This window comes from Crinia signifera, chromosome 7, assembly GCF_055691185.1.
Source record: "Crinia signifera chromosome 7, ASM5569118v1, whole genome shotgun sequence".
Classification (NCBI taxonomy): Eukaryota; Metazoa; Chordata; class Amphibia; order Anura; family Myobatrachidae; genus Crinia; species Crinia signifera.
This window is the reverse complement of record NC_139223.1, coordinates 62,302,287-62,316,867: the sequence shown is the minus strand read 5'-3', so window position 1 is coordinate 62,316,867 and position 14,581 is coordinate 62,302,287. Positions and strand designations below refer to the sequence as shown.

Below are 14,581 nucleotides of genomic sequence, written 5' to 3'. Positions count from 1 at the left end.
GTTTTTCGGCCAGGTATGCTCCAATTGGAGAAGTTCGCGCAAAGCATTGCCAAAGGGTCTTTTGTAAGTTTTATTCCACATGTGGTATTAATATACATCATTACTTTGTCCCAAAATTTCCTAATTTTCCCGCAGTCCCACATATGATGGAAGAATGTGGCATTAGAGCCCTTGCATTTAAGACACATTCCTAGTTCCCCAGGTATAAAGTATTTTCTCTGGGCTTGCGAGATGTACGCTCTATGCAGAGTTTTTATGTGGACTTCCTGCAGCATAGTGGAATGTAAGACTTTAAGTGTTTTCCCCATATGTTCATGGAGTGTTTCACCTGAAGTAACCCCTGGGATGTCTGTCTGCCACTTTGGTACCATAGCGTTCCAAACCTTTTCAGGTGAAGTCGGCAGTATTTCCCCATATATATATTTTATCCTATAAGGACCCGTGGAGCTCAAAGCAAACACTTGTTGGATCACATCTGGAGTACCAGCCTCCAGCATAGGACCCTTTTTAGATTGAATAAAGTGCCTGACCTGCAAAAACATGAAGAAATCTCTGTTGGGCAATGAATATTTAGTTGCTATTTCTTGGAATGATAGGAGCTTTCCTCCAGGGTCAAATACGTCTTTGACCGCCAGTATCCCTTGCTTTTTCCATCTATCATATCCTAATTCCGACATTCCTGGAGTAAATCCTGGGTTTCCCCATAGTGTATCATATTTTGTATTCTGGTGGCTGCGGCCTAATTTTTTGTTAATGAATAACCATGCGGAGTATGTGTCTTTAAACAATATATTTGTTAATATTTGCTGTGGAATTTTAGTTCTAGGGACATGAAGCAGGCCTGCTAATGAATATGGTGAGACTATGTCTCCCTCTAGTGCCCTGTGTGTGTATGCATCAGACCCCTGAAGCCAGTCCAATACATACCTCATGTGGACTGCTTGGCTGAAGGCCAGCACATTTGGTATTCCTAACCCCCCATCAGCTTTTTTAAGATATGTTTTATGTCTGGAAATACGTGGTTTTTTCCCCTGCCACAAAAAGGAGAAGAATATTTTATTAATTTTCTGTATGTCAGTTCTGGATAGCCTAATTGGAAGCATCTGGATGCTATATGAGATCTTTGGGAATGCAATAACCTGTATGACTACCGCCCTTCCCAGCATTGATATCGGTAATGATTTCCAAATCCCCAGCAGTCTCTCCAACTCTCCAATAATAGAGGAATAATTTAGTTTGTATAAATCACCAATATTGCCTGGGACATTTATGCCTAAGTACTTAATGGCTTTAGAATTTAGCTTGAAGGGGGCTATGACGTGTCTCGGTATTTCTGCTACCTGAGGTCCTAATACCTGCAATATTTCTGATTTGTGGTAATTTATCTTATAACCTGCAAAAGATCCAAATCCATTAATACATGTCTTAATGGCCGGTAAGGATTCCGATAACCGGGATACAAATAGCAGCATATCATCTGCGAAGAGACTGACTTTTAATTCTGTGTTTCCTACAGTGATCCCCCTAAAACCCTGATTGGCCCTAAGTGCCACTGCAAGTGGTTCCAGAGCCATTGCGAATAGGAGTGGGGACAGCGGGCACCCCTGCCTCGTCCCCTTTTGAATAAGGAAAGGGAGTGAGATATATCCGTTACATGCAACTTGTGTGTAGGGTAAGGTGTATAGGGAATTTATCAGTTGAATAAAGGTCTGAGGGAATCCAAATCTAGCCATCGTTTCGTACAGATGGTCCCAGGTGACCAGATCAAATGCCTTTTCGGCGTCCATAGATATTATGACCCGGTCACCCGAGCCCCCCTCTTCCCTTAGCCTCTGGACCACCGACAGTAACTTGCGTACATTTACCACCGAATGGCGGCCGTGTATAAACCCGGTCTGATCCTCGGAGATAACTGTAGGCAAAATGTACTTAATCCTTTCAGAAATAATTTTGGTTAACAACTTATAGTCGGTGTTTAATAACGAGATGGGCCTATAAGACCCCGGCTCCTCTAGGTCCCTTCCCGGCTTCGGGAGCACCTTAATTACTGCCGAATTGAAATACAGCGGTAGTTGCTGTCCCTCAAGTATGGCATTAAAGACTGCTGTCAGATTTTCACTTATCCTAGGTTTTAGAATCTTATAAAATTCCCCTGAATAACCATCAGGCCCAGGGGCTTTAAGGGGTTTTAATTTGGTTATTGCCTGTGTCACTTCTTCTACTGTTATGGGGGCCATGATTCGTTCCGCCGCAGCTGTAGAAATCTGTGGCATGGAAACCGAGTTCCAAAATTTATTTTTTTCCTCCTGATTTAATTCTCCCTGGGAGTAAAGTTTAGAGTAGAATCCCCTCAATACTTCAAGTATATCTGGCCCTTTGTGTACCCTATTACCCCCTGATGTATGTAGGGTTTTAATGTGTGCAGATGTTCTTGTGCCTCTTATTAAATTGGACAGCAAACGTCCATTTTTGTTGCCGTGCCGGTAGAATTGAAAATTAGTATTATCTATACTTGACAAGGTTTGGGATTCCAGCAACGCATCAAACTGAGTTTTTGCCTGCATGTAGTCATTTTTGTGTGTCATGGTAGGGGATGCACTATAATTAGCATAAGCAGAGGTCAATAGCTCTTGAGCCCTAAACAAATCCGCCGTCCTGTCCTTGCGATGTTTATTTACGTATGAAATGATTTCTCCTCTGAGAACTGCCTTTGCCGCTTGCCATTTCAACAGTGGGTCTGAATTGTGCTCCCCATTGTTATGTTGGTACTCCATCCACTTGGCCTCCAGGGCATCCCTGAACGTTTTTGACGACGCTAGGTACGAGGGAAACCGCCATTGGCGGTGCCTCCCAACGTCCAGCTCCGTTTCTAGCATTATCCATATCATGGAATGGTCCGACAAAACTATCGGTTCCATTCCAGCTTCTAGGAGACGCCCACAGAGGCCAGTAGACACAAGTATGTAGTCAATTCGTGACAGTGACCCATGAGCTGCGGAAACACAGGAGTATTCTCTATCAGTTGGATGTAGTAGTCTCCAGCTATCTACTACCTGTAGTTGTGATGAAATATCCCCAATGCCTAATGCTGGATTAGTGGGTTTTCGTTTGGGTTTAGAGGATTTATCTATTGATGGTTTGGCAACTATATTAAAATCCCCCCCTAGAATCAATCGTGAGTCTGCATATGAGTACAATTTTGTCAATAAAGCAGTAAAGAACTTTTTTGAGTAAACATTAGGTGCATATATATTACATATCACATACTTTTCCCCCTGAATTGTCATTTCTGCAAGAATATAGCGCCCCTCCGGGTCTTTAATGGTTTTGGCAACCTCCGCCCCCAATGCCCTCCTCGACAATATCGCCACCCCCCTTGCCTTTGAATTAAAGGAAGCATAAGCTTCCACCTTGAATCCCATTGCTCCCAGTTTTTCATGCTCACTATCAGTGAGATGTGTTTCCTGTAGCAGGACGATGTCTGCTTTTTGCTTTTTAAGGTATAACAGTAGCTTCTTTCTCTTTATCGGGGAATTGATCCCTCCCACATTCCAAGAACACAATTTCAAATTAGACATCTAACTTATTGTAAGAATATTCCCTACTAAAAATGCACTCGGCCCTGAGTCCCACCCCCCCCCCATCCCCCCCCTAAACAAACCACAGAAAAACATACCCGCAACTTTCCCATCCCCCCGCCCCCCACCCCCCAAAAATCCCCTGCGAATAAAATCGCTCTCATGCAGTGCAATTTAACTTTCATACCTCTAGCAGTGAGGGATGAGCCTAAATATTGTGGCTCCTCCCTCCCCAACAACCTTCTAACGGCAATTGCCTTACCTCCGTCTATCGCTACGCACCCGGGTTAACCAGAGCTAACCAATCTCCCCGGTTGCGTAGTCGGGTCGGCACCCCTAATATTTAAACAGAATTTATAACATGTAATTCACGTTCCCCTTAGTATCCCATGTAAACCATACATAAATCACACTTATTAGCTTTTTCATCTTAAAGTACTAAGTGCATATAAAGGCCTCAAGCCATGAAGGTTCTTTTAGAATTAACCACGTGCAAATTACTATTAAATATCAACCCCCAAAGCCTTGTGGCTGATACATTAGCCAGCTGTGCCACTTATATTTCTTACGGCTGGGCAGATTCCGCGTTCTCCATCCGGAGATATGCCCTGGCATCTGCTGCTGTAGAAAAATCCTTGAATGAGTCCCCTTCAAACACCCTAAGACGGGCGGGGTACAACAGGGCGAACTTCTTTTTGTCTGCAATAAGCTTTGAACAAATGCTGGTAAATTCTTTCCGCGCCCTGGTCACTTCCGCCGAATAGTCTTGAAATAAATGCAGCTTATGACCTTCCCACTGCAATGACTTTAGCTTTCGCGAGGCTGTCCATAAAGTTTCCTTATGTAAATAGTTAAGGCATTTAAATATTATGACTCTTGGTCTCACGTTTACTCCCTCCTTTTCAGGCCCCAGCCTATGGGCTCTTTCTATCACCATATCCGTGCAGTCCTGTTGTACTCCCAGCAGGGATGGCAGGGTGTTGCGAACAAAATGATGCAGTGCAGGGCCTCTGACCGTCTCTGGGAGTCCCACTAATCTGAGGTTCGATCTCCTTGATCTATTTTCAAGGTCATCGACCTTATTGGTTAAAGCATATACAGATTTTTGCAGTTCAGCATTGTGGGTTTTTAACTCTTGTACATCATGAAATGTTGCCCCAATCTGCACCTCATTCTGTGATACTCTCTGTGTAAGCTGTGACATGTGTCCTTTCAGATCAGCAAAGCTTAAATTAAATGCCTCTACTTGCTCCTTAAACATAGGTGCTATCGTTGCTTTGATAGCCTTCATCATCCCCTTATATTCCCCAGCATCTGTGTCTTCCTCATCACCACTGCCTGTGTCCTGCACTAGGCATTCAGGAGTGCTTTGGTAGTCAGTGATAGGGGAGTGTGGGGTGCCTGGTACCTGTTTCTGCTGTGGCTGGTACTGAAATTGTTGTAACTGCACAGGTGCCCGCTTCCCCTCTGCTAGGGCTTCGTTATTCTTGTGCTGCTGCTGGGCTGCCTGTCCCTGTTCTGTCTGCTTCTCCGCCGGGATTTTGCCAGCCAGGGAGGAAGGTGCGGCCGCCATTTTGGAAGCCTGCGTCTGCGGCTTTGCTGATGTGCGGCGGGTCTGTCTTTTAGGCATGGGAGGTAAAGACCCCTCCATGCACTGCGCGCTGTCTTCCGGTGAACGTTGCCGCTAGTCTGAGCTGCTGGGGACCGCGATCCAGCGAGTTAGGGGTGCCGCCCTCCTCGCCGTCCACGGAGCTCTCCCCTCACGCGGCCGTCCTGCCTGAAGCCGGAAGCGGAACTAAAATTACTGCACTTTTTAACTGTATTGTTTATTTTGTATTGTTTATTTTGCATTGCATCCATGCACTTGTTGCAATTGCATTTGTTTTGTTAATAAATGTATCTGGTCAATATAATCCCATTGTGGGTCCAGATTTATTACATATCCACTGTGGACTACATGCGCCTACCCTGTTGACCTACCTCCTCAAAACCAGTATATCTAAGAGTGAGTGTTGCACTCTTTCTTTGGCAACAGAGGGCTGCAGGTTTCTCCACAGTTAAAATAGTGCGCACGGAGACCACCCAAATCCCCATTTTTTGGACCATCCAATAATTGTACATAAGATGCAATTTGTGCTTAAAAAGTACAAAACGCATTCGATAATTGATGCGTCTGTGGGCACCTTTAATCCTCAAGTGCCATTGTGTTTCACCATGTTGGTCATGTTTTGATGATTCATAGATGAGGGAATCTATATTGCTGGTTCATTATAAAACCTGCTTCCGCAGAGAGAAATCCACAAGACATGTGGTCTAATTTGGAACTGTTCACTAGGCTGCATAAACTGTACCTTTTTACCAAAAAGGATTTGCTCAACCTTAAACATGTACCTATATGCAACTCTATGTACCAGATGCAACCCTAAAGCTTGCTGTGGAACTAGTTGAAATTGAAAATGTAAGAACCATTTGATAAAAGTGTGAAACAGGGGATTGGGGCAGATGTATTAAGCCTTAACAAGAGATAAAGGCCAAAGGGCCAGATGTATCAAGCTTCACAAAGTGATAAAATGCAGAGTGATAAACCACCAGCCAATCAGCTCCATCCTGACATGTTTCAAACACAGTCTGTGACATGGCAGGCAGGAGCTGATTGGCTGGCTGTTATCACTCTCCATTTTATCACTTTTTAAAGTTTGATACATCTGGCCCAGGGTGATAGAGAGATAAACGTCCAGCCAATCACCGGCTAACTGCCATGTTACAGGCTGTGTCTGAAAAAAGTTAGTAAGGAGCTGATTGGTTGGACGTTTATCTCTCTTTATCACCCTTGCATTTATCTCGTTAAGGCTTAATACATCTGCCCCACTGTTATTGTTTTGCACCTGCATGGTGGGAACATGTGCAGAGGGCTTCAGAAATATATGAATTTCTTTTGCATATGAGTATTGGAATTTTAGTTCTAAAAAAAAAAAAAGGTTAACTTCTAGGTTACAGTTCAATAAATATGATGTGGAATGGGTGTAGAAATTGGGGACGTGTAATTATTAGAAGATAAATAATATAAGCCAAATGTAATAGCTTGGCATGAGACCATTCGTATAAGTGCAGAATAGATTTCTAAGTAGTAAGAGAATTATTTTTTTCATACAATCATTATTTATTTGTAATATTAATTAACATAATAATGTTTTTGAAAGCTTATGTAGAGCATGAACAGATGGTTTTAATGTCATCTGCAAATTAGCAGATTTTATAGAAATGCCTTCTTAATGATCTGGGCTAATTGCACAAAATCATAGCTAACAAGAAAATCAAGGGCCAACGGGAATTAGTCATTCTACTAGAAACATAGTATCATAGTTGAAAAGGGGCAAATGCAGGATTTGCAAGTAGGGGTTTCCAGAGAGGGGTGCATAGACTCATGGGGTTGAGACTAAGGTGAATCGGAATACACCTGGTCCATTAAACAAGTATAAATTGATGCACAAATTATATACATATCTGGGTGTGGTATGACTGGCCGACGGTCATGATCTCGATGGTCAGTATACCGACAACGGATCCCGGCCGTCTCACAGAGGGGGGAGCGCAGTGGCAAAACTGCCGTGGGTGCAGCTGCTAAGGGGCCTAAGCTGTCGGTAGGGCCCGCTGCTCCCCCTGCACCCTATAAAAAAAAAGGCAATGGCACCCACTGCAGCGACAACCTCCGCCCCCCCTCAGACGCCAGAGATCATTTTGGGTCCTGCCCCGCCCCTCAATAGCCGCCGGCGATGTACCCTGGTCTGCACTGACCTCCCCCACCCCATTTCCGGTGCCAGAGATGTGCGTGTGTCCTGCGCCGACCCGCCCGCCACCAATAGCCGGTAATGGGGCAGATGTATTAAGCTTTGCGAAGAGATAAACTTGAGATAAAGTGGAGATAAATTGGAAAGAGATAACGCACCAGCCAATCAACTTTCAACTGTCATATTTCAAACACAGCTGATTGGCTGGTGCGTTATCTCCTTCCAATTTATCTCCACTTTATCTCAAGTTTATCTCTTCGCCAGGCTTAATACATCTGCCCCATTGTGCCCTGCGACCTCCCGGGTCCCCCACCCTCTTCCTAGATGCCAGAGATCTGCATCCCGCCGCCGCGCTGCCCACCCCCCAGACGCCAGAGATATTGCGCAACCCTCTCCCCCGCCTAGCAGTCCGGCACCCACCTCCTCTCCAGTAGCCGCACCATGATGGGAACACAGCGCTGGGCCTGCCTCCAGCATCCGCACAGGGATGACACTGCTGCTATGTCCAGCATGAATTCCCCTGCCACTTGACCCTGTGCTTGGAGCTTACCCCCTGCTTGGTAAGTGCCCTTGGAGCACTGTACCCTCTTTTCTGTACCCAGAGTGTGTGTGCGTGTGTGTGAAACCGTATGACCAACCTACCTGCTTCCTCTGTGTGTGACCCTTTTCACCCCCCATCACCCCTGGTGTATTACCCCCTATTCTCTTGTATGACACCTTGACCCTCTTCGACCCTCATCCCTGGTCTATAACCCTCCTGTACCACACGTCCCCTGTAAGTGTCGCCTTCCCCACTCTCTACATCCTTCCTCTGTGTGAGACCCCCTGAACCCACTATGCCTGTGTGTGACACCTTCTTGCCCCTACCACCACTGTGACCCCCTGTAGTACTGTACCACCTTCCTCTGTGTTTGACCCTCCTGTAGGCCACTACCCCTGTGTGTCTTACCTCCTGCCTCTGTGTGTGCATTTTGACACCCTGTACTTTTCAAACATCCCCCCTCCTGCATATCACATATATCACATTGTGTACCCTCCTACCCGAGATGAATGATTTTTTTGGGGGTGAGCACAAAAAAAGCCCCTTGCGGGCTTGGTGGCTCATCACAGGTTATTTTCTGCCTCTATGGGGGTCATGGATCCCATGAGGGTAAATAGCCCGTTTGTTGGGATCCTGACTGTCAGGTAGGGTTACCACCTAGTCCCTTTAATTCCGGACACATGTTAATTACACAGGTTCTGTGGCAGTTTAAAATCAGGTGAAGTGGAGTCTTGAAGTCAGCCAGCCACAGAACCTGTGTAATTAATATGTGTCCGGAATTAAAGGGACTAGGTGGTAACCCTACTGTCAGGCCGTCGGGATTTCGACATCGGTATACTGATCATAGGGATCCCAACCATCGGTCAGTCATCGGGCATCCCAATATATATCTACTGACCTAGTCTATATGGAAGCGGTACATCTGTCAGAACAGACTTAGGTCTACAGTCATTAGGTCGACCCCGGAAGGTCGACTGTCCCCAAGGTCGACAGGGTTAAAGGTCGACATGGCTCAAGGTCGACATGACTTAAGGTTGACAGTCATTAGGTCGACATGAGTTTTTCACTGTTTTTTGACCCGAATGTCGACACAGTCGACATGGGCGCAGTTCGAGTCGAACCGCAGCCGCTCGCTTCGCTCGCAATGCTTCGGGCATGGTGCCTCGCTGCGCTAATGACTGTCGACCTAAGTCTGGTCTGACAGATGACCGTTTCCCGTCTATATACTAGATCAGGGGTAGCCAACTCCAGTCCTCGAGAGCTACCAACAGTTAATGTTTACCAGATCTCCTTACAGAATCACAAGTGAAGTAATTAGCCCCACCTGTGGATCTTTTAAAATGTGTCAGTCAGTAATGAGTGCACCTGTGTACCTGTGAGGTGAGCTGGAAAACGTGAACTGTTGGTAGCTCTCGAGGACTGGAGTTTGCTACCCCATGTACTAGATAGATAGATTGATAGACAGCAGCAGCATTCCAAAATCGTAAAGACAATTTAAAGCAGCTTCAGGTAGTCAACGTTTCAGCCCTATTATTCTGAGTACCAAAGTAAAGTGAGAGAGAGTGTGTGTGTGTGTGCAGGGCAGAAATGATGGGGCCCGGGACTGTCAAAAAAGACAGTGATTGGTGAGTGTGTGACAGAGTGTGTGACAAAGTTGGTGAGTGTGTGACAGAGTGAGAAACAGAAGAGAGAGAGGGAAAGGAGGAATAGAGAGAGAGAACAATAGAGAGATCAGCCTGAACAAGAACATATAATACAAGTACTCACTGTGGTGGTGGCTGACAGGGAGATCCCTTGCTGCAGGGTTTGCTTTAAAATCACTGTGACTTGCTGGGTCCTCCTCCCCTAATCCGCACAGGCAGTGCACCAGGCATGCTCTCATTTTACCGAGAACTGCTTTCAGGCATCCATTAGTCTGGTCTGCTCAGGTCCCAGACAGCAGGGGCTGCTGGGACATGTAGTTTTGTTTTAAGTGCCTGGCTGCCAGACACTTAAAAAAAACCTACATGTCCCAGCAGCCCCTGCTGTCCGAGACCAGAGCACTGCAGAGTCTGGCTGCAGCAGAGCTGATGGACACACACTACTACGCCTACAGGGGATAGAACTCAGAGGCAGATAGATAGCTGGTAAGGAGCTATTTAGTATTTATAGTTGTAGGACCAGGTCTGGGCCCCCTCAGGGCCCAGGATTCCAGACCCCCCTTGTCGGCGGGCCTGTGTGTGCATGCGTGTGTGTGTGTGTGTGTGTGTATATATATATATATATATATATATATATACATACATACAGGGGGTGATTCTCTTTGGCCTGGATCACAGTTAGTGTGCCTGCCCCTCTGCCAATGAGGATTCCCCTCTTAAACATGCAGGGGCATGTGTAAGAAAACAAATCTCCTTGCATGTCTCCACTGCAGGAGAAAGAATTACCATGCTGCCCGACATCAATTTGGCATTTCACCCATTTAGAAAAAGAGGGCCTCATCGGTATCTGGCAGCATGATTAAACATCAGGTGTCAGCCAAATATCAATCAAATACTCATTCTATCATCTAAGGAATATAGCCAGAATCACGCACTTAATTCCCTCAGAAGACCTGCCTAATGTCATACATGCATTTATATCATCACGCCTAGACTACTGCAATGCTCTCTACCTGGGTCTCCCATTAAAATAATTGCACCGCTTGCAGCTGGTACAAAATGCAGCCGCCAGACTATTAACTGACCAGCCCCGCTCCTGCCACATAACTCCCATTCTACAATCCCTTCACTGGCTACCTCTAAAATGGCAAATCGTTTTCAAGATTGGCTTAAGCTGGGTACACATATATACAATTGTCGGGCCGTTCTTTCATTCTGGGTCGGACAGCCGTTCAATTGTATATGTGTGTACGCTGTCCCGTACGAGCGATAAATGGCAAAAAAACTGTCTTGACCGTCCATACTCGGTCAGTCGACGGTTCTTTGCTGTTTAATTTTCATCCGACAGGACGGCTTCATATCGGTACAAAAGTGCAGTGTGTACGCACGTTCGACCGATATGCTGCCGTCCTTGCGACTATACTGCCAAATCTGGAAAGCCCATGTGGGCGTTCCATAGCTGCAGCATCTCTGGCAGGGTGACAAAAAAAAAAAAACGGAGTGGGGTCCCCCCCACAGCCGTAACCAGCACCAGGCTGAAAGAGCCGGGGCTGGTATTAAAAAATCAGGAAACCCGACAAATAGGGCTTCGCTGATTTTTTAAAACCAGCCCCAGGCTCCAGGTCCGGGGCTGGTTCCCAAAATACGGGGGACAAAATGACCAGGGGTCCCCCGTATTTTAAGAACCAGCCCCAGGCCAAACCAGCCAGCAGGGTAATGCCACAGCCGGGGGACACTTATTATATAAGGTCCCGCGGCCAAAGCATTCAGCCCTCTGACCGGTCAGCCTGGCCAGGGGTCCTGGGGGAGTTTTGACCCCCCCCCCAATAAAGGGGTCCCCCCCTTCAGGACTTACCTGACCAGGCTGAAGCCTGGTGCTGTCCCCGGTGGCCCTGTGCGGTGGCCACCGGGCTGATGATTGTGTAAAAAAAATAGAATAAAAACGATTGTTTTTTTCCTGTGGAACTATGAGTCCCAGCAAGCTTCCCCCGCATGCTGGCACTTGGAGAACCACAAGTCCCAGCATGCGTGGCATTAAAGGGCCCGCTGGCACTTGTTGTTCCACAGAAAAAAAAATAGTTAAATAAATACACACTGACACATTAGAAAAATAAAAGTTTAATACATACATTACACAAACACACTGATACTTACCTATCTTGAGCCCGTCGGTTGGTTCCGGGGCTGGTCCGGGTCCGGGGCTCCAGGGCTGAAGAGTCCTGGATCCGTAGTAATCCAAAGGGGTACCTAGGGAAGCAAATCCTACTCACCTGCTCCCATACCTCCCAACTGTCACGATTCCGTCGGGACAGTCCCGATTTTCGGGTCCTGTCCCGACATCCCACCCGCGGCAGGCATTGTCCCGCTGCGGGGGGTGGCAGTTGGGAGACCCCCCAATCTAGTAGAATAGACGCTGTGCGCATGCGCACAGCGTCTATTCTCGTATGAAAATGAGGTCGCGGCTAATTAGCATAAACCGCGCCCTCATTTGCATACGCCCCGCCCCCTAAAATGTCTCCCCCCGGCTGTGGCATTACCCTGCTGGCTGGTTCTTAAAATACGGGGGACCCCTAGTCATTTTGTCCCCCGTATTTTGGGAACCAGCCCCGGACCTATATTTTTTTACACACATCAGCCTGCATCTACCGCCTTGGGATGCCGGGGACAGCCCCGGGCTTTAGCCTTGGACGGGTGAAGTCTGAGGGGAGAGCCATTTATTGGGTACCCCAGCCATTGTTGACCAGCCACAGTGGTCATGTACCTTACATAAAAAGTGTCCCCCAGCTGTGGCATGACACCACTGGCTGTTTGATCTCGTGCAGGTTCCAAAATATGGGGGACCCCCAGTTTTCTTGTCCCCCATATTTTTTAAACCAGGACTTGTCCAAGAGACCGGGGCTGGTTTTATAAGTACAGGGCTCTTATGCTCTCCCCCCAACCCCCCCCCCCCCCCCCCCATATTTTTGGAACCAGGACCGGCTCAATGAGCTCAGGGCTGGTTATGCTCGGGAAGGGTTATCCCACGCCATTTTTGTTTTTCAAATATTTTACATTTTACACATTTTTATGGTTAGAACCATGCACAGATCTCATTGTTCTGTGCATGATTCAGTCAAATTCGCCAATCTGAACTTGGTCTATTTGTTTATTTTTGATAACATTTACCAAAAATTGTACCTTATTACATTTCAAATTGTATACTTTGTCATGAGAATTGTATACTTTATCTGAATGGGAATTAAAGTGTGCAAATTTGGTGGTATGTCAAAAAGTGAGATTTTGACAACAAAATGTGCAAATTAAATCTCTACTCGCACTCTATTACATGTGCGAATTACACAAATCATGCGAATTTGGCTGTTTTTTGTCCAAAATTCACAAAAGTCAGAAAATCGCAGCCAGCTACATGTCACATCATTTAGATTTTTTTTTATTTTTGCTAAAATGTAAGTACATTAACCAGTTTTATCCTACTTGTGTTTTAACAGTCATGTCTGATCAGGCATTCTGGGCTTGGTTCACTAACATATACAGAGAGAACTAGTGCCTTTGGAGAACCACCAGCAAGGACTTCAGCAATAAACAATGAAGAAATCTGACTTATCAACAAATGGTGGATTATGCCAAGGCCCGAAATAGCAATGCCAACATCGAGACGGACCAGACGGTAAAGAAAAAGATGCATAACTACCAAGCAGTGTTTTTGAAAGAGCACAAGAAGTATAAGGAGTCGCAGCATTCTGGAGCTGGGGCAGACAACATCCGGAAACCAAAGACCTGGTACTATGACCTGCTCCTCTTTGCTCTGGACCAAGGCCCAAAGGAAGAGTTGCTGAATTCTATGATGGAGCCATTGCCGGCGGAACAGATGTTTCGAGAGAGTCCATTACTAGTAAGAGTACTTTATTTTTTCCAGCAACTGTATAATTTTCATGCCATGCAAATGTTAATTTATTTTTTTCCTCTAGGCTACTTCGGGCAAGTTAGAAGTGGACCCCTTGCCCAGCTGTTTCGCCAACCTGAGCGAGAGTTCTACTGTGGACCAAGCATCCCCTCTGCCTCCTCCAAGCCCCAGGAGGAGGATGGCTCCAAGGAGGTCAGCGACAGCACCAACAGAGGAGGAGCTGCTTAAGAAATTGAGGCAGCTGGATGAATTTGATGCCTTTGCGAACATTGTGCTCCATGACATGCGTAAAATGTCCGAGACCCAACAAGGACATTTTAAGTGCCTTATATATAGCGTAATGTCACATGTCAGCAGTAATATACTGACTGACAATGATGACTTTACGCCATGCACAATCTCCCTACAATGTCAATGATCGCCGCCACCCCCTTATATTCATCCGTCGTTAGATACTCCACTGCCCTGGCTGCCAGCCAACACCAACCCCTCACCCAAGCCACCAGCTCGTCGAGTGGACTGCTCTCAGCTGATTGGGACCCCAATTTTCAAAAGTTCTGAATATTTTTTTAAATTAGTGGGTTTTTTTTTTTATTTTATTAAAAAGTAATATGAAAACTGGTTGCTGGGACAAGCCATGTACTTCTTGTGTTCCTCAAAAAACACTGTACGGAACTTTATGTATCTTCTTCTTGGCACCAAATGATGTTGGCAGTGTGATTTCAGGCCTGAGCGTAATTCTCTATTAAAAGAAAATAAAAAGTGTTGTGACGTTTCCTGTATGGTAGGGTGAAGGTTAGAGTTCCTGGGTGGGCTCCTGGGTGAAGGTACTGGGTGGGCTCCTGGGTGAAGGTACGGAGTGGGCTCCTGGGTGAAGGTACTGGGTGGCCAAGTGGGTACCCTAGCGCAGACTATTACATTACCCCCTTGTGCAGGTTCTCCCACTCCACATTGATGTGGAAGGCAGAGAAACACAAGGTTTCAACAGGTCAATAGTGTTCACTCTAGGAGTGACACCGGGTGCCCTGCTGGGGGCAGACCGGGCACACCGACGTCACAGCTGGGGGCGTACCCGGGCTGCGACGTCATGAAAGGGGCGTGCCCGGGCCACCGACGTCATGAAGGGGGCG

At 46.4% G+C, this 14,581-nt stretch overlaps 1 protein-coding gene and 1 long non-coding RNA gene across 2 annotated transcripts in view; one reads left to right on the top strand and one right to left on the bottom strand.

The window, feature by feature from the left end:
- LOC146020257 (uncharacterized) overlaps positions 1–14,581 on the bottom strand; it is a 134,100-nt gene that overhangs the window by 64,144 nt on the left and 55,375 nt on the right. The window lies entirely within an intron of this gene.
- Positions 9,968–14,178, top strand: LOC146019470 (uncharacterized). Its single transcript, XM_083151996.1, has 3 exons — positions 9,968–10,033; positions 13,036–13,439; positions 13,516–14,178. The coding sequence occupies exons 2-3, from the start codon at positions 13,158–13,160 to the stop codon at positions 13,867–13,869; spliced, it is 636 nt and encodes a 211-aa protein (XP_083008122.1). The 5' UTR covers positions 9,968–10,033; positions 13,036–13,157; the 3' UTR covers positions 13,870–14,178.

Excerpts from the sequence above, each read along its gene's own strand:
- LOC146019470 (XM_083151996.1), top strand. The coding sequence starts at position 13,158 with ATGGTGGATTATGCCAAGGCCCGAAATAGCAATGCCAACATCGAGACG. Across the intron at positions 13,440-13,515 it reads TTCGAGAGAGTCCATTACTA|GCTACTTCGGGCAAGTTAGA; the intron begins GTAAGAGTACTT and ends TTTTTCCTCTAG.